General features: G+C 45.0%; 1 protein-coding gene across 3 annotated transcripts in view; it reads left to right on the top strand.

The window, feature by feature from the left end:
• LOC117041976 (laminin subunit beta-2-like) overlaps window positions 1-24345 on the top strand; it is a 70472-nt gene that overhangs the window by 7187 nt on the left and 38940 nt on the right. For all 3 annotated transcript variants that reach the window (XM_033141390.1, XM_033141389.1, XM_033141391.1), the window contains exons 3-8: window positions 6762-6940; window positions 14738-14861; window positions 17239-17312; window positions 18294-18482; window positions 19428-19491; window positions 22708-22910. In XM_033141390.1, the coding sequence (XP_032997281.1) occupies window positions 6762-6940; window positions 14738-14861; window positions 17239-17312; window positions 18294-18482; window positions 19428-19491; window positions 22708-22910 (833 nt within the window). The remainder of the gene's footprint in view (window positions 1-6761; window positions 6941-14737; window positions 14862-17238; window positions 17313-18293; window positions 18483-19427; window positions 19492-22707; window positions 22911-24345) is intronic.

The following is a 24345-nucleotide window of genomic DNA, read 5'->3' as shown; positions in this document are numbered from 1 at the left end:
TATATATATATATATATCTCCAAATAAAGGGCTTCCCCATGCTCCTTATTTGCCTATAAAGGAGGTTTTATTTTTGCTGGGGCAATTTCTCCTTCTGTTGCAGCGCTACAACCCTGAATTCTGTGCACCTGTAGGACCCTGGGGGACCCTAGTGCAGGCAGAGTAGTTAAGGGCATACCTGTGCCATGCATTTAAAGCACATCCAGTGCAGGTTTGAAACACAAAAGAATCTTAGGAACTGTAGATTGTTACGGGTGCTGGGAACTACAAGGAGATCACAGTTCCTGATATTCTTTGGGGGAAGTTCTGTGTTCTAAACCCACGATGGATGTGTTTTAAATGCATGGTGTGCTCTGAGCCAGCTGGGATAGCTCAGTCGGTAGAGCATTAAACTCTGAAATCTCAGGGTTGTGGGTTCGAGCCCTATGTTGGGCAAAGGTTTCCTGCATTGCAGGGGGCTTCTACTAGATGACCCTTGTGGTCCCTTCCAGTGCTGGAGTTCTAAGATTCCAGGATTCCACCTGCTTTGGATGCGGAAGGTCCTAGGTTCAAAGCTTGGCATATCTAAGTTAGAACAACTAGGTAGCAGGTGATGAGAAAGATGTCTATCTGAGACCCTAGAGAGTCTCTGTCAGTCATAGTAGATGGTACTAGATGGACTTACCAATTTAAATACAATTTAAAACTAAATCTAAACTTCAGCCTCATTTTTAAGTAGCCCACCAATCACCCCAAAAGAACGAAACATCAGGGTTAAACTAAAACCAACCGAAAGGCTAGGTGGAACAGCTCCGTCTTGCAGGCCCTGCGGAAAGATGCCAAATCCCGCAGGGCCCTGGTCTCTTGTGCCAGACTGTTCCACCAAGTCGGGGCCAGTACTGAGAAGGCCCTGGCCCTAGTTGAAGCCAACCTAGCCTCCTTGTGGCTCGGGACCTCCAACAAATTATTATTTGAGGACCTTAAGGTCCTACCTGGGACATACCAGGAGAGGCGGTCCCTTAGGTATGAGGGTCCTAAGCCGCATAGGGCTTTAAAGGTCAAAACCAGCACCTTAAACCTGACCCTGTACTCCACCGGGAGCCAGTGCAGCTGGTAAAGCACTGGATGAATGTGGTCCCGTGGCAAAGACCCAGTAAGGAACCTTGCCGCGGCATTCTGCACCCGCTGGAGTTTCTGGGTCAGCTTCAGGGGCAGCCCCGCGTAGAGCGAGTTACAATAATCAAGTCTGGAGGTGACCGTCGCATGGATCACTGTGGCCAGATCAGGGCGAGAGAGGTAGGGGGCCAACTGCCTGATACGGCGGAGATGGAAAAATGCCACCTTTGCTGTAGCTGTAACCTGCACCTCCATAGAAAGTGAGGCGTCAAAGGTGACACCCAAACTCCTGACAGAAGGCGCTGGCACTAATTGCACCCCCACAAGAGATGGGAGTTGGCCCCCCGACCCCATGTCGTCTCGACCCAGCCAGAGGACCTCTGTCTTCGAAGGGTTTAACTTCAACCGGCTCCCATGCATCCATCCAGCCAACTTAGAAAGAGTTTGGGAGGGGAGGCTTGGAAGTGGATTTTTCTGACTTGCTGCCGACCCCCAAAAAATCTCACACTGAAGCAAAAGCCGTTCACAGTGTGGTAGGTGGAGACCTATAGGGGAAGTATAACCCTGATGGTACTAGCCTGGGAGCACAGGAGCCAATTCTTAGGGGCCTAGGGGTCTTTGCCACCCCTATAAAATATTTGAGGGGGCCAGGGATGGGCATTGCTGTTCAAATGGTGTCTGTGCACTGTGTCATGTGATCGATTATGCAAGGCAGGGTTTACTTTCAGTGTTGAGATAACGAAAGCTAGGAGCTAAATGGCACCTTAAACCTAGGTTACAGGCGCAACAACAGAATGGCTAGGTGCGCTTTTTAAATAAATAACAAGAATACGAAGCTGAAAATGAATGAACTGCAGCTAAAACATTGTGTCCATTTTTCACATGGTCTAGTCCAGGGGTCAGCAAACTTTTTCAGCAGGGGGCCGGTCCACTGTCCCTCACACCTTGGGGGGGGGGGCGGACTATATTTTGGAAAAAAAATGAACGAATTCCTATGCCCCACAAATACCCCACAGATGCATTTTAAATAAAAGCACACATTCTACTCATGTAAAAACACCAGGCAGGCCCCACAAATAACTCAGAGATGCATTTTAAATAAAAGCACACATTCTACTCATGTAAAAACACCAGACAGGCCCCACAAATAACTCAGAGATGCATTTTAAATAAAAGGACACATTCTACTCATGTAAAAACACGCTGATTCCCAAACCATCCATGGGCCGGATTTAGAAGGTGATTGGGCCGCATCTGGCCCCCGGGCCTTAGTTTGGGGACCCCTGGTCTAGTCCTTCCTCTGCCCACCCCACCCCACCCCCTAATATTCTTAAGAGGGTCTCTTCTCCAGTCTTCAGAGAGTAGCTGGAAGCGGGGAGGCAGAAAAAGGTCCTCCTTTCCTTCCCCTCTGCAGTTTTAATCTGAAATCTTGGGCACGGTACTGCGCCCGGAGCTCGGAAACTGCTTGCGCTAATTAAATTTCCTGTCGCAAAATGCGCCTGGAACAATGGGAGTTTCGAACACTGTTTATTTGCCCCCCCCCAATATTTTATTCAAGTTGGCACCCCTGCCAGGATGTGTTTAATTCTCTAGAGACACTGAGTTTTTCATGTGCCATATAGGCTTTTTGACTGACTGTGACTGGCGTGTGCATATTCTCTGCCAGCCTTTGGCGAGGGCTTGCATGCGGCAGCATGCCTAGGCGCATGCTGCGCACAAGTCATGCCGGGAGGCCTGTCGTGAACAAGACTGGTAGGAAGAAGGCAAGGCCGAACCTGCACCAGCTCGGCAACAAAAGATACTTTCTACCTACTGCAGTCTCCGCTCCACAACTCCCTGTAGCGACCCGTGCCCAGAAATATCCCCAAAAGCCAGTGCATGTGCAAGTGATGGTGGTATAACTCCTATTGATCAGTGACTAATTTCCAAAAAAGCTTGGGTTCAAACCTTCCTAAAAGCCCTTTTCATGATCCCAGATGCATGGTGTTAGACTGTGGTTAACATGTGGCAGAGGCACTCTGCATATGCTGAGGTGAATTGTTTTCAATTGCTTTCTATGTTATGCTGGTAGTACCTGAACACATGCCCTTCTACAAGATTCCTTGATCATCTATATCTACCTACCTACCTATCATCTATCTATCTATCATCTATCTATCTATCTATCTATCTATCTATCTATCATCTATCTATCATGTCTCTCTCTCTCTCTCATCTATCATCATCATCTATATCCATCTATCTATCTATCTATCTATCTATCTATCTATCTATCTATCTATCTATCTATCTATCTATCATCTCTCTCTCTCATCTATATCATCTCCCACCTTATCTCACAATCCAATATCTCTCTATCTCTCTAGTCTAGGAGATCATGATCATGATCAGTAATATTCGTCATAATAATTCAGTTTATCTATATGCCCCTTTTCCAAATAACACTCAAGAACGGCTCAGAAGAACAGGATACTCTGTTTAGTCCCAGGAATTGCTGTCATTAGAAGAGCTTCACTCTGGGACGTGTAAAGCAATAAACTGAAAAGGCCACAATTGAACATGTGCAGAGTGCCTTTCCCTCCTTAGTCACAGCAAGCTCCATGGTGGCCAGCATTTTTTTACTGGGCTGTTCAGCACTGAAGTTCATGTGCAGAAATGAAACGGGGGACACGTTTCATATCAGCGTCGTTATCAGCAGAAATCTCCCCTGCTTAATATTTACACAAATCTATGAACCAGCAGAAAGGCATTCGGTGGCAGGAAGTGTGGCTTGCAGATAGTCTTGGAACACACCCCGACACACACACACACGCACACACACACCTTGTGTCTTCTTAAATAAATAAACTACACGGTATGCCCAGGTGAGGCTGCTTCGGAATGTTTCCAGGACATGCCTTTGGCTGGACAGCCATATTTTGTGGTTAATCATTGGCAGGAGTTGTGGGTAGGAGAAGGGGCAGCTCTTGCTGGACTGAACCGGATATGGAGCACACGAAGGAGGGTAGCCACACCCCAGAGCACCCCCTGCTGGAACGTGTGCATGAGAATATAAACATAAGGAGAGGCCTGCAGGATCAGGCCAAAGGCCCACTTCGCCCACCATCCTGATAATCACAGCGGCAAACCAGATGTCTATGGCTAGTGGCCGTTTTGGCTCGTGGCCATGGGTGGTCTTACCTTCCATGTATATTGAAATGGGAATGAGCAAAGGCCTGTCCTCCAGAGCTCCTCTGGCTTGGAGGGACTGCTTTACACATTACCAAGGGTGGCCCAAGAAATTTTGGTGCCTGAAGGGAAGGGGACACACACACACACACACACACACACACACACAGGTAGTTGACTGGTAGTTGAACGTTCCTTCAACACAGGCAAAAGAACTACAGCTTCCCCCACACCTGAGGCAGCAGGAAGCAAAATTGGCGCCGGGCATGCTAGCTTAGGGGTCTCAAAGAAAATGTTGAAGGGGGAGCGTGCACTGCCGCCGCCCATCCCACATCCCTTGCTCTGCCTAATGGTAGGGCCGGCCCACTTTACAAAGTTCCTGTATGCAAGTGCTATCTTAGCACCCATTTATCCAGCTTCCTTGTGAACCTAGTTTTGTTCTTTTCTCCCAAGACCGTTCCCAGGAGACATCGGTGGCTGCTGTGAGAGCCAGTGTGGCGTAGTGGTTAAGAGCGGCAGACTCATAATCTGGTGAACCGGGTTCGTGTCTCCGCTCCTCCACATGTAGCTGCTGGGTGACCTTGGGCTAGTCACACTTCTTTGAAGTCTCTCAGCCCCACTCACCTCACAGAGTGTTTGTTGTGGGGAGGAAGGGAAAGGAGAATGTTAGCCGCTTTGAGACTCCTTCGGGTAGTGAAAAGCGGGATATCAAATCCAAATTCCTCCTCCTGTAGCTCCCCCCCCCCCAAGCCTCTTGGACCAGGTCAGGGACTCGTAGCCTGCTTCCGCTTTCTCCTTAACAGTATTCCTTTGACAGAGTCCTCCTGACGCGGTCATCAGAGCTAGGATCCTGGCACATGCAGACCTTCTCTCCCCCCCCCCCCCCATTTTCTGATCTGAAGACTGACAGGGTCGTAGGCAGGTCAGCCCCGCGTTCTGCCAGTACTAACAAGCACCCTTTGTGCTCTGGTATTAAAAGCTTCAGCATGTGACGGACGCTTTCTGCTGACGCTGAGGAGGAGAAGGTGTAGCAAGGAAGGGGAAGGGTTCTTATTTCACCAGTCTCAAGCGCTGCTTCATGCAATTGGGTGAGCAACAAGAGGGGGTACCATCAAAAGGTGGGAGGACGGACCACTCGTGAGCTTCCATGACAGATTTAGGTCAGGCCCTCAGGGTGCAGTGTTACAGACAGTGTTTACACACACACACATACACATACACACACACACACACACACACACACACACATACTTCACAAGAGGATGGTACGAACAGGTGCCACATCTTTATCTCAACTTGTTTCTGAAATGTAATATTTGGGATAAGAGCTAGGACACATCCACAACATACCATACCATTATGCCGCTATAATTGCTTCCCCTAAAGAAACCTGGGAGCTGTTGTATATTAAGGGTGCTGGGAACTGTACTTCAACTAAAATACAGTGGTACCTCGGGTTACATACGCTTCAGGTTACATACTCCGCTAACACTCCAGGTTAAGAACTTTGCTCTGGCGGCGCAGTGGCAGCGGGAGGCCCCATTAGCTAAAGTGGTGCTTCAGGTTAAGAACAGTTTCAGGTTAAGAATGGACCTCCGGAACGAATTAAGTACATAACCAGAGGTACCACTGTACAGAGCTCAGGATTTTTTAGGGGGAAGCCGTAAATGTTAAAGCAGTATAAAAAGGTAAAGTTAAACCCATAGCTCACTTGTGGATTTCATATGTATTTGCCGTCATTCCCTAATATAATTGCCAGGAACTTTGCAGCTAGGATCAATAATAGGATGCCCATTATTCTCTCCACTTAATAATGATAAACAAACTTTATCATATTTTTTAAAAGTAACATCCAATGCCAGCCTTAGTTTGGTTTGGTTTAATTTTCAGGTGTTTGTCTCATGTTCTTTTTGATATTTGGGTTATACAGATCAAACTCACTAAAAAATACTTTAGAAAAAGAAAGAATTTGATGCCCATTAGTTCTCCTGATCTTATTATAAACTTGCTATTCATGATCATCTAAAATGGTTGAATATCAAATTAAAAACAGAGAAGAAGAAGCTTAGACTGTTTAATCTCAAGATCCACGATCATGTCATTCTGCCATCAGCATTATCTTGAAGACAAAATGACGGTGGAGATTAGAATTTTCACATAAAGCATGCCACAAACAGCCTTGGATTCCCCAAAGCGTATGAGTGGTTTGGAGATGAGAATTTGGGGGGACAACCAGTCCTTCCCAGAGTTAGTTCCCCCACTCCCCCTTTTCATACGGAGACATCAAGTATCGTAGACAATTACTTTATAGATCATGTTCCTGATCTTTGCTTAGACAGGAAAAGTTAGATGAGTTGACTTTTCTTTCCATAAGGAAACAGGGTAACATTGTGCCTTCTGTGCAGCTTTTACATGCAGCCCTGACACCTACTTTAGGAACTTTTGACAGTGGACAGATCCTAAAACAGCCTTGGGCTTTTTCTTTCTTTCCTGGCCAGTCCGGTTAGCTGATGCTCAGGGCACAGAATCTCCCGACCTGTTGTACCATGGCTGCTCAGAGGGGAGCTGCTACCCAGCCACAGGGAATCTTCTCATTGGGAGGACGCAGAGGTTGAGCGCCACATCCACATGCGGCCTGGAGGGGCCTCAGGAGTACTGCATCGTCAGCCATTTGCAGGTAATGCCACACGGGTGTTGGCCAAGGGTGAAAGAACGGGGAGGGAGATGATGAAAAAGGAGCTGTCAATTTGCTGGCCAGAGGGTCGATTGCATTTCTGGGATGTTTGTGTACAGTAGAGTCGTACCTCGTGTTGCGTTTGCTGCGGGTTGCGAACGGCGTGGGTTAGGAACATGGCAAACCCGGAACATGGCAGGTCGCGCATGCGCAGAAGTGCGATATCGCCACTCTGGTTGCGTACTTTTCGGGGTGCAAACAGCACCCGGGAACAGATCAGATACGTAACCAGAGGTACCACTGTACCTTCAGAATTGTTACAGGAAAGACATGTTGGGCCTTCTGCAGCAATATGAAAACCCTGTGATTTTTTTAACTGCAGGGGGCGGAAAGACTTTTGGGGCAATGTCCCAGTAGCCATTCATAGTCCTTCCTATCCAGGAAAGCCCAATGACTCTCCTTGTGTGGACAGGCCCTGTCTAGAGCCTGAGAAGATGTTCAACAGCCCAAAGAGCAAAAGGTTTTCCGTTCTAGAAGACTTAGCAGCTCCTAACAATATAGCTCAGCGTTTAACCAACGGAACCTAGTCTCTTTTCAAAGCCTGGTCGCATCAGTGTGTTCAGGTCACATCTACACCATACTTTTAGAACGCATTCAAGCTCTGTGAGGAGAAAACTACATTCCCCGAGATTCTTTGGCGGAAGGCATTGCTTTAAATGATTGTATAATGTTTTTTTAAATGTACAGTTGCAGGTGTGTCCTCAGTGTTTCTGACATTGGCTTATCCATTCTACTTTTTCCAGGCATGGTCTGCACTTTAAAGCTCTGTGCCTGAGTGCCCCTCCCCCACTTTTTGGGCTCTGGAGCTTCCCCTGCAGAAGTCTGTTCTTTAAAGCTCAATTGGAGCAAACAGCAATCCACAGAAAATCCAAATTGACGTTTGCTCCTGTTGAACGCTAAAGAGCGGGTTTTCATTTTTTTTTATAAGAATTTATTATTTTCTATTAAAACAAAAGAAAACATAGCATAAACACCAACATTTACAGTACAGAAATGCAACACATAAACACAACACAAAAACACAATCAAACAATTACAATAAAAAGAAACATATACAAACCTTTAGACTAACACTTATCCTCTTACTTTTCTTGTTACTATCTTCTCTATTTTAGGGGACTTCCCCCATTCCCTCCACTGTCTTCAAAATCATATATATCTTCTAGGTAGCTTTGTATCTTATTCTATTCACATTTGCTCAATTTTTAATGTGCTTTACTTTACTTAATTATATCTTAACTTAAACACCAAATCTTAACATATTTTCTAACAAATAAATCTTTCACACAAAAATATCTTGCTAACAATTTTATCTAACATATACCTGCTAAAGCCGCTGTTCTATTTAATTCTGCTCAAATATTCAATTTTACTGATTTGACTAGATAGTCTTTAAATTTCTTCCAGTCCCGTAACACCTTCTCCTCCCTCTGGTCTCGGATTCTGGCGGTCAGTTCTGCGAGTTCCATATACTCCATCATCTTCATCTGCCATTCTTCCACCGTTGGTATCTCTTCGCCTTTCCATGTTCTTGCCAATAAGATTCTAGCTGCTGTTGTGGCATACATAAAAAACACTCTATCCTGACTGGGTATCTCTTCATTAGTTATGCTCAGAAGAAATGCCTCTGGTTTCTTACAAAAGGTAACCTTCATTACCTTCTTGAGTTCATTATAAATCTTATCCCAGAAAGCATTTACCGCTGGGCACAACCACCACATATGAAAAAGGTACCTTTCGCATGTTTACATTTCCAACATACATCTGACATTTTGGTATTCATCCTAGCTATCTTAACTGGTGTCAAATACCATCTGTAAACCATTTTCATTATATTTTCTCTTAAACTATGACAAGCAGTGAATTTAATACCTTTTTGCCACAATCTCTCCCAGTCATCCATCATAATATTATGTCCTACATCTTTCGCCCAGTCTATCATTGACGATTTAACCAGTTCATCTTTCGTATGCCACTCTAGCAAAAGATTATACATTTTGGAAAGGTTTTTAAAATTCGATTCTATCAGTTCTGTTTCCAGTTTTGATTTTTCTACTTGAAAACCAACTTTTTTGTCCATTTTAAATGTTTCATATACCTGATGATAATGCAGCCAGTCGGGGACCTGGCTTTTCACTTGATCGTAGCTTTTTAGCTTAAAAGAGTCCCCTTCCTGCTGCAATATGTCCATATATCTTAACCAGTTTGCAGACATGTTCGGTCTCTTATAGGCTTTGGCCTCCACTGGAGAAATCCATCTAGGGGTCTTTCTCTCTAACAAGTCTTTATATCTAATCCAGACCTGATACAAGGATTTTCTAACTATATGGGACTTAAAAGTTCTGTGGATCTTAGCCTTGTCATACCAAAGGTATGCATGCCAGCCAAACATATTATCATGTCCTTCCAAGTCCAATACATCTACGTTCTCTAGTTTGAACCAATCCTTTAGCCAGCAAAAGGCTGCTGCTTCAAAGTAAAGTCTTAAGTCCGGCAGGGCAAAGCCTCCTCTCTCTTTTGAGTCTGTTAGAATCTTAAACTTGATTCTTGGCTTTTTGCCCTGCCATATAAACTTTGATAAGTCCTTTTGCCATTTCTTGAAACAATCCAGTTTGTCCAAAATTGGTATGGCTTGGAATAAAAACAGCATCCTTGGTAGGACATTCATTTTTATCACGGCAATTCTTCCCATTAGCGACAATTTCAATCTTGTCCATATCTCCATGTCTTTCTTTATTTCCATCCACAGTTTTTCGTAGTTGTCCTTGTACAGGTTCAAATTCTTGGTTGTGAGATTGATACCTAGATATTTTACTGTTTTGACAAAATTGAGGCCAGTGCCTTCCTGTATTCTTTGAATTTGTTCTGCACTCAAATTTTTTCCTAAAACTTTGGTTTTCTGTTTGTTTAATTTGAAACCAGCTACAAGTCCAAATTGTTCAATTATTTCCAAGGCTCTGGGGACACTGCTTTCCGGTTCCTGCAGGGATAACATCAGATCGTCTGCGAAGGCGCGTAATTTGTATTCTTTCTCTCCCACACGAATTCCTTTTATCTGTTTGTCCTTTCGTATCATATTTAGGAGGACTTCCAGGACCGTAATAAAAAGTAAAGGGGAAATAGGGCACCCTTGTCTTGTTCCCTTTTCTACTTCAAACTCCTCCGATATCACACTGTTTACTATTACTTTAGCTCTTTGTTCTGTATAGATGGCCTTAATGCCATTCAAAAAGTTCTCTCCAACTCCCATCCTTTCCAGATTCTTTTTCATAAATATCCAAGAAACTTTATCAAATGCTTTCTCTGCATCAACAAACAGTAGTGCCGCATCTGTGTTTATGTTTCTCTCCAGTTTTTCTAAAATATCCACAATAATTCTCGTGTTATTACTAATTTGTCTTCCTGGCAAGAAACCTGCTTGATCTCTATGTATATAGTCTTTCAACACTCTTTTCAGCCTTGTAGCCAATACATTTGCAAAAATTTTATAATCCACATTCAAAAGGGATATTGGACGATAATTTTTCATTTGAGTCTTGTCAGTATCTGGTTTTGGAATCAGTGTGATAAAGGCTTCTTTCCACGTCTCTGGTGCCCTATCTCCTTCTAGTATTTTGTTGCAAATTTCTCTTAGCGGCTGCGATAGCCAGTCTTTCAATGTCTTATAATATTTCGCTGTTAATCCATCCGGTCCTGGAGCCTTCCCCAATTGCATGTTATTTATTGCATCTTCTATCTCCTGTGTCGATATTGGGTGGTTGAGAGTAACTAGTTTTTCCTCTGGGACTTTTTGCAATCCATTCTTTTCCAGAAATCGGTCTATTTCTGCTTCATCTATCTTCTCCTCCTTGTACAGTTGCTTGTAGAATCTTTGAAAACACCATCTGATTTCCTCCGGTTTCTCCACATTTTTTCCATTTACTACCAAATTATTGATGACATTTGCCTTTTGTCTTTTCTTCAATTGCCAAGCTAGTAGTTTTCCACACTTATTGGCCGATTCAAATGTTCTTTGTTTCATCATTTTCACTTTCCATTCGATGTCCTGATTCATTATATTAGCATATTGGGATTGCAAGTATTTAATTTCTTTTTGGATTTTAACACATCTGGGATGCCCTCTCAATTCTTTTTCCTTTTCTTTGATTGACTTCAACAATCTCTCCATTTCTGCATTTTGTTGTCTCTTCTTTTTTGCTTTTTCACTAATGAGAAATCCTCTCATTACAGCTTTACTTGCATCCCAAGCAATTCTTTTCTCCACTTCGGAACTCCAATTTATCTGAAAGTATTCTTTCATCTTTTTCGCCGCTCTTTCTACTAGCTTGGTGTCTCTCATCAAAGCGTCATCCATTCTCCATCTAAAAGAATCCTTGGAAATCATTTTTAAATTTAACTGTACCGGATTGTGGTCTGAAAGAGTTTTAGGACCAATTTCTGCCTTTTGTATTTTTGGAGCCAATTCATTCGAAATCCAAATGTAATCTATTCTCGACCATGACTGCTGAGATTCACTAAAGTAAGTTGCCTCTGTATCTGTAGGGTTTTTTAATCTCCAAGAGTCCACCAAATTCAAATTATCCACCATTTCGAAAAAAGTCTTTGGGAGTTTCCCATCATTCGTTAATTTGGTTCTTTGAGATCTATCCATTAGTGTGGAAACTGCACCATTAAAGTCTCCAAGGCAAACTAATTTGTAATCCAAATAGTCCAACAGCAGATCATGTATTTTCTTATAAAAAATTGACTTTCCATCATTTGGTGCATAAAGTCCCAGAATCAAAAGTTTTTCGCCTTGTATATTAATTTCAATTGCGATGTATCTCCCTTCTTCATCTTTAAAAAGCTGTCTTGGGCTATATTTCTCCTTTGCATATATCACTACTCCTCTCTTCTTGACCTTGTCCGATGATATAAACTCTTGGCCTAGTTTTTTGTTCTGTAGTAATCTTCTATGACGTCGGGCTATGTGGGTTTCCTGTAGACATATTATATCCAAATTCTTCTTTTCTATGCTGTAAAACACTCTGCGTCTCTTTGGTCTCTGATTCAATCCCCGGACATTCCATGTCATTAGCTTGAGCGCCATTTTCCTTTCTTTATTCTTCTCCTCCAGTTGCTTCTCCTTTCTTGTCTTTCTCTGGATCCTGGCTTGAACCTGGTAAACTTGGTAGTCCCGGCGGTGGTGGAAATTCCGCTGGGAACCTGTATAATTGTGCTGGATCGAGTGGTGTGCCTTTAAATTGTTCCTGATGCTTGTCCAAAAACTTTTGCTTCTCCGCCAAGGACCTTATTCTTATCTTCTTTCCTTCAAACGTAAATGCCAGGCCTTCTGGAAATTCCCAACTGAAGGGAATTTTTCTTTTTCTGAGCTCAGTCACCAAGTCGTTGTAAGGAACTCTTTTGTCCAGGAAAAATCTGGGGATGTCCTTATAAAAAATTACTTTATTCTGCTCTACCACCAGGTTGTTTCTATAGTGCAAATCCAGAAAAAAGTCCCTATCGTGTCGGTCGTGTAGCACAATCAAACAGTCACTGACTGTTTTGTTGCTTTTCTTTCCTCTGGAACCTCTTGGACCAAATCTGAAGGCCTTCACTATGCGCGCTGAGACGTTAACTTCTTCTAGCTCCCAATATCCTGAAAATAGCTTCACAATATAAGCTTTTAGGTCTTCCCCTTCCAATTCTGGAAGACCCCTTAGACGGATGTTGCCCTCTCTCTGATGTAGTTGCAGAAAAGCGAGAGACTCTTCAACAGTTCTCTGTCGTGTTCCAATATTCTCTATCTGCTCCAAATCCAAATTGTCCAATTTTTCCTCCACCTTTTTTATTTTTTCTTTGACCACTTTAATTTCCTCAGAGTCCTTTTTCAGGGTGGTCACCTCCTGCCCAATTCTATTAATTTCTTCTCTGTTCTTCCTTACGTTCTCCTCAATTTGCCCAATTGATTTTTCCAGGGTCTGCGTAGAATTTTTAATATCAGCTTTTATGTCAGCTTGTAATTTTTCTATTGCTGAGTTCACTGCTGTATTTCCTGATGAAACTTGATCTTGTGTTTGTTTCAACCCTTCAGTGACGCTTTTCAATCCTGCTGCAATTTCTGCCACACTAACAACCAATTTCTCCATTTGTTCCTGTAGAGTTAGGGAAACAGAGCCTCTTTTTTGTGCAGAGCTAGAACCAGCTGTTTTTGATCTAGTGTCCATCTCCTGTGAGCTCTGCAATTGTAATCTCAAGGTCACTCCAGTTGCTGTGGTAACAATCTCAGACATTCACAGCAGAAGGCCAACAGTCCCAAAAGTAAACACCAGGTGGCCAGCAGCTCAATTCTGAGAACAAAGAGACTGCTGAGCCAGGAGCCCACACCAGTCCCAAAAATCCAGCTTTTAGGCAAAGAGTTTAAATTTTCTAAAATATAAATTCCTTAAAGCCAAGAAGGGTTTGTTTTCATATAGCCCAAGTCAGTAACAGTTTCTAGCTTGCAGTGTTACCACCAAAGTCCAAAAAGTAACTTGTATCTGGTTACAAAGAAGTCAAAATGTCTCCACTGGTAAACAGTCACTGAAACACCAACAAAGAAAAAATGGCAACAATATATCACAGCCCGCTACTGACCCGGAATCCTAATCCAGAGGGTGAGGGGCTTCTTCTTTTGCCATATCAACTGTTTTTAAGTCTTTAAACATCCTTTAAGCAACTTTTAATCAACTTTTAAAAAGTTTGGCAGAGTTCGCAAAACTTTCCCGTTAGTCGCGGCTTTGATCTTTTAGCGCTACCAAGCTCGCGCAAACAGTTCAAAGGGAACAGGCTTCCTTTTGCAGTTTCCTCTGCAAGCAGTGCTCTTTAAACTTGTAAAATAATCCAGTATTTTAACTTACAGAGTTTCTTTGGAAGTTTCTGTGTAGGAAGTGCCGGGTGCTCAGGTCTGGCGGGATCGCTGCTTTGATCCTCCGCAGGCAGTCGCTTCTTCAGTCCCGTGCTGGGGCTCCGCTCGCCTGATTTTCCCCCTTACGAGGGTCAATCAGGAGCGGAGACAGCACGTCTGGGACCCACGAAGCCGTCGGTCCACGGGACGCTCTTCCCGTGGCTTTAAGGGACCCGTGGCGCAGGCACGGAGATCCCTATCGCCTAACGGAGGACGGAGCCGTCGGACTCCCGTCCGCCATTGACTCGGCACCTAACCGGAAGTAAAGAGCGGGTTTTCAAAGGAAAGCTTCAGAACAAAAACAAAACAAAACAAGAAATCACTCGGACCCAGAGCTTTTAAGCACAAATCTGTGTGGTTTGTGTCTTCCTCTGATTATAGGTGATAATAACTCCATCTGTGAGGGAGGGGGTATTCTCTGAGGATTCCCTCCCCCCCAACCAATAACATTTAGAGTTCTTTTACAATTATTTATTTCGTTTTCCTTCTCACTTAAGCTAGCTTATGATCGATAACCAGATGACCCCCCCCAAAAAAAAAGACATGGGAAGAAGCAAATGGAAGTGATAATAATACAAAACAAGAAGGATGTAACTAAAGTAAAATCCTTACTGAACTATCACCCTTTTCAAACCAGGATTTCCAAATGTTGACAATTATCCTGACAAATAGGTTTAATGCAATCACTGAAAAATATATAGCAGATGACCAAACAGAATTTGTAACAAACAAACAAACAAAAACCCTGAACATTATCTTTGAGGATTTACATAGTGCTTTTGTTGATTTTCAATCCACTATGGCTCTCTTGACAGGACTCTGAGAAATGCTTCCTTTGTGACTCGCGCTCCCCGTCCCTGCGCGAGAGCCACCACATTCAGAATGTCATCTACCTGAGTGGTCAGGATGGTGAGCAGACCTGGTGGCAGTCTGAGAATGGTAAGTGTCAATAATAAGAGATTCAGAGTCCTTTTCCTTGGACCTTATCGAATGCACCAGTGGAGACTGAGTTACTCCTCTCTTCTGAAAAAGTTGGACTTCCATGTAAAAGACAAACCACACAGAAAACACAGGATGACAATGATTTGACAATGGTTTTGTGTGTGGGATGCCCTGGAAAAAAAGTGAACAAAGCATGGCAAGTCCACATTCAATATCTAGTGTGGAAATACTCAAATATGTTCTAATGTTCATAAGGCCAGAATGTGCCCAGCCCCAATCACTGCAGGCTGGCGGGACGCAGTTGGCGCTGTGGTCTAAACCACTGAGCCTCTTGGGCTTGCTGATCGGAAGGTCAGTGGTTCAAATCCGTGTGACGGGGTGAGCTCCCGTTGCTCTGTCCCAGCTCCTGCCAACCTAGCAGTTCAAAAGCACACCAGTGCAAGTAGATAAATAGGTACCACTGCGGCGGAAGGTAAATGGTGTCCCGTTGCGCCAGAAGCAGTTTAGTCATGCTGGCCACATGACCCGGAAAGCTGTCTGTGGACCAACGCTGACTCACTCGGCCTGAAAGCGAGATGAGTGCCGCAACCCCATAGTTGGCTTTCGACTGGACTTGACCGTCCAGGAATCATTTACCTTTACCATTTTAGGCCAGTACATTTCTGAGCACAATTCAAAGTTTTGGTGTTGAGCTTTCAAGCCCTACGTGGCTTCAGCCCTGTATACCTGAAGGATCATCTCCACCCCCATTGTTCAGCCTGGACTGTTGTTGTTGTTCAGTCATTCAGTTGTGTCCGACTCTTCGTGACCCCATGGACCAGAGCACACCAGGCACCCCTATCCTCCACTGCCTCCCGCAGTTTGGCCAAACTTATGCCAGTTGCTTCGAGAACACTGTCCAACCATCTCATCCTCTGTCCCCTTCTCCTTGTGCCCTCCATCTTTCCCAACATCAGGGTCTTTTCCAGGGAGTCATCTCTTCTCATGAGGTGGCCAAAGTACTGAGGTAGCCTGGACACTGATGTTTAATCTGGAAACATGCTTGAGTGTAAAGGGTTAACCTCCCGTGCTCCAGGCCCAAACCAGAGATGCACTCATAAATCTCTATTATAACAAGTGATTTTTATCAAGAGATTATGAGTCTAGGTGATTTTATTTCAGAGTCTTGGAGGTAGCATGGCAGAGCTGTTTTTCTCTGCAGGCACACATATCCTTTCTTTTCTTTTCTTTTGGTCCTACTATGGTCTCTTCCTAAACAGGTTTTTCAGGATTTGAAGCCTCAGGAAGTAGAACTCAGAAACCAAAGCAGAACGGGAAAAATGAGAGCAGAGAAGCAGGGGGAATAAGCACAAGCAATAATAATACCTCTTTTATACCATTTCCAAGGTTGTGATCAAATGTATCTAAGCCAAGCCTCACTCACTCAAGGCATAGGAGTGAGCGAACCTACAGGGGAAGGTGGGAACATAACTTACCTGATCTACCTGGTAGGCCAGAACCCATCATGGCCCACATTGGACAGGTGGGCGGGTTGCCCACCTGTCAATCGCCTGACATCGTAATGACATCAGTTGAGAATGATTGGGAGTTCAAAGCACCAGGCTGGGTTTGCAAAGATCCGGGGCTGCCAAAGCGCCACTGATCAGCAGTTTCGAAGTCACTGCTTATCAGCTGATGGGAAGTGACTTTTGAGACTGCTTTCTGCAGGGATCAACTACGCAGTCAGTTCCTCACAGGGAGCTCAGTGGTGCAGCTGTGATCCAGCTGTGCCTGTACCTGTCCCACACCTGACGTCACATAGGATGTCAGGTGTGGGGCAGGTGGGTGTGGTACCAGCCCCGTCTTATCCATAGGGGCTACTGGCGCGGTGCGGCAGGGCGCCGGCCCCCCCAGGGCCTCCCCTGCGAGTATACCCGCCCCCGCCCCTGTGGGCGGGCGGATGGGCGCACGCCGGCGGTGCAGCTGCTGCCGCCCATGCCGCTCCCAGGCGGGCTGCAAGCCGGCCGCCCTTGCCTCCCATCCCGCATGGGGAGCCTCAGCTGGAGCGCTGGAAGGGCGTGCAGAGCCCCGCGCCGCTCCAGCGCCATGCCCCTCATCCCCTGCTCATCCACCCCCCTCCCGAGGGGCAGCCAGTGCGGGAGGGAGGTGGCCCCAGAGGCGGCACGTCGGGGGCGCCAGAGGGATCGGCGCACCACGATGGCCGATCTGCCTAAGACGGCCCTGTGTGGTACTGTGGTTTAGGGAAAACAGCCTTGCAGGCCAAAATGGGGCTCGTGTAAGTCTTGCATCGAGGGAAATTTCCTCTCCCACGATGTATTTAAATGAGGGGTGCTCATAGTCTAACTTCTGTCCTTCTCTCTCACTACCACCACAGGTGTAGAACAGGTCAGCATCTCCTTGGACCTGGAAGCAGAGTTCCACTTTACGCACCTCATAATGAAGTTTAAGGTACTGAGATATCTACCGAAAGGGCGGAAGCACTGCAATGAATACTGGATGCCTTTATAGGAACTAACAGGAGCACTACTGACGAAATACCCAATAAGCACCGCTACCTCTAATACTAAGACAGCGGTGGCATTCTTCATGTATTTCAGTAGGTACCCTGCCTACCTACAGGTGACACCGAAGGTGGATGGATCTCTGTGCCTAACTAGGTGTGGCATTAAAATAGTGCCAATGGAGGGATTGGGTGCTGATGCAAATAACAGATTAGTGGAGTGATATTCTTTGGGATTGCAGTGGGAAGGAAAGGGTTAGGAACATAGGTAGCTGCTTTTTACTGAGTGAGACTGCTGGGCCATCTAGCTCAGTCCTGTTAACACACTAATGGGCAACAGCTTTCCAGGATTTCAAACATGGTTGTCCGCCAGCCCAAAACAGATGTTCCACCACTGAGTTGCAGCCCTTCCTTAAATTCCTTCTTGTCTCCCTGCGGCAATCCTGATAATGATCAGTGCCCTCCCCCCTTCACAGTGGCTGCTATTTGCATATTTTGTGCGCTAAATGCAAAGTCACGTTTCACAATATGACCACTGTGGTGGTAAACCAACAACAAACCTTGGCTTCCGTTGGTGGCTAGTTTGGAGAGAAACAAACCATGAGCCTGGATCCGGATGACACGACAAGCCTGTCCCAGAATCCCGGAGGAATGCTGGAGGAGTTGAGATGCTAAAAGCAAAAAATTCGCTCACAAGCAACTTAAAATGCCGTCATTCCTCCACTTGCCCGTGTGGAATCTGCAGAGCATTTGAAAACTCTCTGAACCCGCAATGAGAAAACCCAGTTTCTCCTGTTCACAAGCACCTGCCTTGCTTTGCTGAAATGTTTTTTATTTAGAGTTGCTTTTTTGCGGTTGAGGGGGGCAGATTGGTTGGAGAAGGAACGCTGAAACTTGAACTCTCCACTTTGCCCCCTTTTCTCATGCAGACATTCCGCCCAGCGGCCATGTTGATTGAACGTTCGTCAGATTTCGGGCACAGCTGGAAGGTTTATCGTTACTTTGCCTTCAACTGCTCCAAGCTCTTCCCTGGCGTCCCCATGCAAGTCCCAACACATGTCAACCAGGCGATCTGTGACCAGCGATACTCCGAGATTGAGCCCTCCAGCCATGGCGAGGTCAGTGCTACCCTGCTAAAGTAGGATTAAGGAGCAGAGCCACCTTAATCTCCCACCCCCAAGGTTTAGAATTTCCTAGCCAGATACTAATCAAAATTTGTCTATCTTGAAGTTGAATGCAGAAATTCAGATTTTTAATATGGGGATGAATTTGGGAAATGCTGAATTCTGCCATATTCTAAAATGTAGAATAAGGGAACAAGAAAGAACATACCTTTAAAGTGTTATGAAAATTCAGCGGAGCAACTGCTGCGCAGAAGATATGCTGAGGAAACTACACGTATTTAAAATAATTAAGAGGATGCAAAAACAGGTCCTTTGCTTGGTTTTTAATTATAGAAAAAGGAAATTATAATAACAGAAGTTATACTAAGATTACAAAACCCCACAAACCGTGACCCACCCACCAGGGTACAGAGAGGAGTACACAACGCTCCTTATATACTACATTTACAGCTCAATTAACAACACCTGCTGCACTCCCTCACATCTGCAAAACTAGGTCATGAGATTTACAGTAACTTTTAAAGAGGTATACATTTTGTGGAATAATAATGAACCTTGATATCTGAACTAATCAACATAAAGAAGATTGGGAAACGTTTATTGAATATGTGGGAAATAATTGTGTATGGCTGAAAACGCTGGCAGCATTAAGATAAATTTGGCAGTGTAAATAAGTTTTGATGGATGCAATAATGGAATAGTCTCTTTCAGTTTTGCTAGATGGATACACATGCGTTGGGGCCTAACTGGCCAAAATGCCAGGGGTCCATGATCTATCTTTTGTTTTTTAAATTGTAGCAAATATCAGCTGTGGGAGGAGAGGAAGGGTTTAACCCTTTCCTCCCAAACCACTTTCCTGATGAAAATCCCCCACCCCCCCAGCTGCTATTTATTCCATTAAGGTAAAAATTGCATGTACACCTTAACCTTTCTCTGTAGGTGATTTTCAAAGTGCTGGATCCGGCGGTGAAAGTTGAGGACCCATACAGCCAGGAAATCCAAGGTATGAATGTGACAAGTGGCAGCGGGTGGCATAGTTGGGGGGGGGGGAGCACTTGCCCGACCTCCAAGCAGGTGAATTAATGTTGCTTACCGTGAAGGGGAGGTGCATTGCGGTGCAAATGTACTGGTTGGAATGCTGGATCGGCTTCTGTGGTATGCCTGGACTAGATCAGTGTCAGACCCTGGGGCTCTCAAATTTCAGCAACGCCCTGTGTGACACCAAAATTTGCCGCCTCTCGTCTTCCATTCTGCATCGTAGTTCCTGCGCCCAGTGCAACTGCACCAGTTGCATGCTTCTAAATCCACCTCTTACTAGGTGACCCTTGCAATTCCTTCCCACTCTACAATTCTGTGTACCATGCGCCTCCCGTTAAGCAGCAGCATCTCACCTACTTACCGGAAAGTCAGGTAGGCGCCTCTGCTCCCACGACAACACCTGCTACCAGTAGCAGGGAAAGGGACTGGCCCTTAGAGGTGGGACTTTTATTGGAGATAAGCACGGTCAGGGATTGAGGGAAATCTTACAAACATGCGGCATCTGGGAGGTGAGATGGCACCATAAAGTCACCATAGCCCTCGGGGAGTGAATGTGAGGTGGGAAAGGACCAGAGCAATTAGCACTCGGAGAGAGACAGAAAGAGACTGAGAGGTTGCAGATGGAGGGACTCCACTGACATCAAAACAGCAAAGCTTAGATGCGCAGAGATCATCAACCTTACTGCATGCTTGTGAAACGTGGACCACTTACAAACGCCATCTCCAACTCCTCGAAAGATTCCATCAATGGTGTCTCCGAAAAAATTTACACATCACTTGGGAAGACAAGCGAACTAATGCCAGTGTACTGGAAGAAACAAAGATCACCAGTGTCGAAGCAATGATTCTTCAACATCAACTTGGTTGGACTGGTCATGTAGTGCGGATGCCTGATTATCGTCTTCCAAAGCAACTACTCATGAGAAGAGAAGACTCCTCATGAGAAGAGAAGACTCCCTGGAAAAGACCCAGATGTTGGGAAAGATGGAGGGCACAAGGAGAAGGGGACGACAGAGGATGAGATGGTTGGACAGTGTTCTCGAAGCGACTGGCATGAGTTTGGCCAAACTGCGGGAGGCAGTGGAGGATAGGGGTGCCTGGCGTGCTCTGGTCCATGGGGTCACGAAGAGTCGGATACGACTGAATGACTGAACAACAAAGCAACTACTCTATTCCGAATTTAAAAATGGTAAGAGTAATGCTGGTGGTCAACAAAAGCGGTTCAAAGACTCTCTCAAGGCAAATCTTTTAAAATGTAGTATAAACACCAACAACAGGGAAACACTGGCCTGCGAGCATTCCAGTCGGAGAACAGCCTTTACCAAAGGTGTCATGGGCTTTGAAGACGCTCGAACTAACATGCTAAGAGGAAGGCACGTTTGGCAAACTCTCACCATGATCAACTCCCGCCCGGAAACCAATGTCCCCACTGTGGAAGGACGCGTGGATCCAGAATTGGCCTCCACAGTCATTTATGGACTCACTGTTAAAACCGTGTTTGTGGAAGACAATTTTACTCGGCCACGAGTGATCGCCAAAGAAGAAGAAGAGAATAATATCTGGGGTAGGCAACTTGTAGAATTTTGCTTGTTGTTGGACTTCAACTCCCATCAGTCCCAGCCAACATGGCCAATGCTCAGGGATGATGGGAGTTGAAGTCCAAGAACATCTCAAGGGCCACAGGCTCTCTGTCTCTGGCATATAGCATTAGTATATACCAGGGGTCAGCAAACTTTTTCAGCCGTGGGCCGGTCCACTGTCCCTCACACCTTGTGGGGGGCCAGACTATATTTTGAAGGGAGGAAAATTAACGCATTCCTATGCCCCACAAATACCCCAGAGATGCATTTTAAATAAAAGGACACATTCTACTCATGTAAAAACACACTGATTCCCAGACTGTCCTTAGGCCGGATTGAGAAGGCAATTGGGCCGCATCTGCCCCTGGGCCTTAGTTTGGGGACCCCTGGCATATACTATTGCTGCAACCTGTTTAAAGGTATTTATTTGATCATCTTCTTGCTTACAAATGAATGAATTTGCTTAATTTGAATTAAGTTTTGCTTTACCAAAAAGCAGTACAAATTTCAGTGTCTGAAGTGTGAGAGAATTTACAGCTTGACAAATGAAAGGATTGGAGAGGGAGCAAGAATGTATATTTGATTTACTGATGATGATGATGATGATGATGATGGTGATGCAAAAAATGTTAGTAGCCCAGTATGAGGAGAAACAAGGGGCAGTACCAAAAGTAAGGCAGCGGGAAATAAAAACGTTGGACTTCAGTTAAATATGCAAACGTGATTTATTGGATAAAATACAGAGAAAGTGGAGGAAAAGGAGTTGGAACAAATTATTTCAAGAATATTTCAGTAAAAAAAACCTGTTTGGTTTGTGATTAATTGGATTGAATTGTTGGAGAATCTGGGAATAATAAGAGTACAGTATCTGAGAAAGAACAGTTAATAGTTTAGGAAGCAAAGAGACCTTGAATTATGTAAGCTATGTATGGTGTTATTATACTTCTGTACATTGTTATTTGTATGTATTTATAGAATTTTTGCGCAGAGAAACAAATGAAAGGCACCAATCATTGTTAGAAAGCGAGGCCATCTTTATTTATTTATTTTCTCAATCCCTTTTGCAATAGCACACAATTGTATATACAATTGTGCCCTTAGCACTCTCTTACCAGGGGTGCCAACTTGGATAAAATGAGGGGGGGGCAGGTCAGCATAATTAATCACAAGATGCGGCACACACATACCATTTAAATAGCAATGTCCATCAACTGGGGGTGGGTGCACCCCCTCAGAATATTTTATTGGGGGCGGGTGAAGGGACCTCAGCTTCCAGGAGTTGGCTCCTATGCTCTCTACCAATTAAAATGAAGAAAGGCTGAAGCCCTAACACGTTCTTGTTGTCGCTGGCATCCGTCTGTCTTGGGAGACAACGGAAGAGTGTGCCTTCGGGGGTAAAGTCAAGCTGTTATGGAGTTACAGCACCTGCTGTGGCTGTAGAGGCTGATATAGGAGAGACGTGTTTTATTGCAGTTGGGGCAGATGTATCTGTGTGGAATCCAGGGGAGCAGCCTGAGATTGGGGGGGGGGGTGTGTCTGAGGCTACAGGGAGTCCAGGAGCTAAAGCTCTGTACCAAAACATCTCCCTCCCTCCTGACCAGATCTGTTGCGCGTCACCAACCTGCGAGTAAACTTCACAAAGCTGCACACTCTGGGCGACAACCTACTCGACTTTCGGCATCAGGTGCTGCAGAAATACTACTACGCCGTGTACGAGATGGTGCTGCGTGGGAGCTGCTTCTGCTATGGGCACGCCTCGGAGTGTGCCCCCCTGGCTGGAGTGCCAAGCAGAGTTGAAGGCATGGTAAGGACCTTATCAGTGTTGGGGGAGACTGAGGCTGGGAGTTCAGGTTGCAGCCCTATAGCTAGGAAGACAGGACAAGGGGAGGTACACTTAGAGGTCGGAGCTCCCATGCTGGGCTTGGCTTTTTCATTTGGAGTATGTGGACCCCACTGTGTAGGGAGCTTGCGATACAGTTCTCCAGCCAAATAATTTATATAATAATGCAGATCTGAGGGGAAAGTACGCCTTTCAAAATGAATACGTTAGTGAAAATAACATGCAGAAAATTAATAATAACATGCTTCGTAGTGGGAGAAATCGCTTGCAAACATTTGCACATCGGGCGAAATGCACACTAAAAATGAATTTTCATGAGGACTTCTTCCTGTAAAAAACAACAACTCAATAACAACAAATGGATGTGGAAATGTAGAGAACTGAATTTAAGATCAGAAAAAACTGAGAATAAACTGATATGAACAGATTAAAATCTATCGGGAGAATGCAACACACAGACTCCCAATTGTGTGTAGAGAATCCAGCATTACTGTGCCGAAAGCACAATCTCCATCCGCTGGAAGTGCAGATTCTCTTGTTGGAATCCATTTTGCAGTTTGAGAAAACCTCATTCTTAAGCTTGCAGAGCCGGTGTGGGTGTGTTCTGGGATGGAAAGAGAAGGCATATACAGAGGGAAATTTCCAGCCCAGTGGAAATTCCACCTAGAAACTTTTTTTTTTTTTTTACGGTTTAAGTAATTCTCAAACCTTATTCAGGGTTATTTATTCTTCACAAACATCAGACCTAGAAACCTAGGGTTGTATTTGGTGAAGTCATGCTCTTAAGGCAAGGACTTCTGCCAGTGCAATGAGAATTCCTCTTCCATGCTTGCCCCCTGCATTCCTCCCCCATATGCTTTGGAGGGCTGGCGGGGGGCGGGAACTCAGAACAGATCTGTTGGGGGCGGGGAGGCACGGGGGGGGGCACACAGAAAGAGGAGAGGGAGAGGAAGTCCTTTTGTGCAGGCAGAAGTCATTGTCCTAACAGGATGACTTGGCTAGGTGTAGTGTAGTGTAGTGGTTAAGAGCGGTAGACTCGTAATCTGGTGAACTGGGTTCGCTTCCCCCCTCCTCCACATGCAGCTGCTGGGTGACCTTGGGCTAGTCACACTTCTCTGAAGTCTTTCAGCCCCACTCACCTCACAGAGTGTTTGTTGTGGGGGAGGAAGGGAAAGGAGAATGTGAGCCGCTTTGAGACTCCTTTGGGTAGTGAAAAGCGGGATATCAAATCCAAACTCTTCTTCTTCTTCTTCTTCTTCTTCTTCTTCTTCTTCTTCTTCTTCTTCTTCTTCAAACAAATCAGGCTGCTTGTGTTCTTCAAGGGTTATTAGAAACTGTTACAGGATTGTGTTCACATAGCTTCTGACTATATGGCCATCAGCCACGCTTCGCCGTCTTG

Source organism: Lacerta agilis, chromosome 2 (assembly GCF_009819535.1).
Source record: "Lacerta agilis isolate rLacAgi1 chromosome 2, rLacAgi1.pri, whole genome shotgun sequence".
Classification (NCBI taxonomy): Eukaryota; Metazoa; Chordata; class Lepidosauria; order Squamata; family Lacertidae; genus Lacerta; species Lacerta agilis.
The sequence above is the reverse complement of the archived record's forward strand: the minus strand, read 5'-3'. Positions and strand labels throughout refer to the sequence as shown.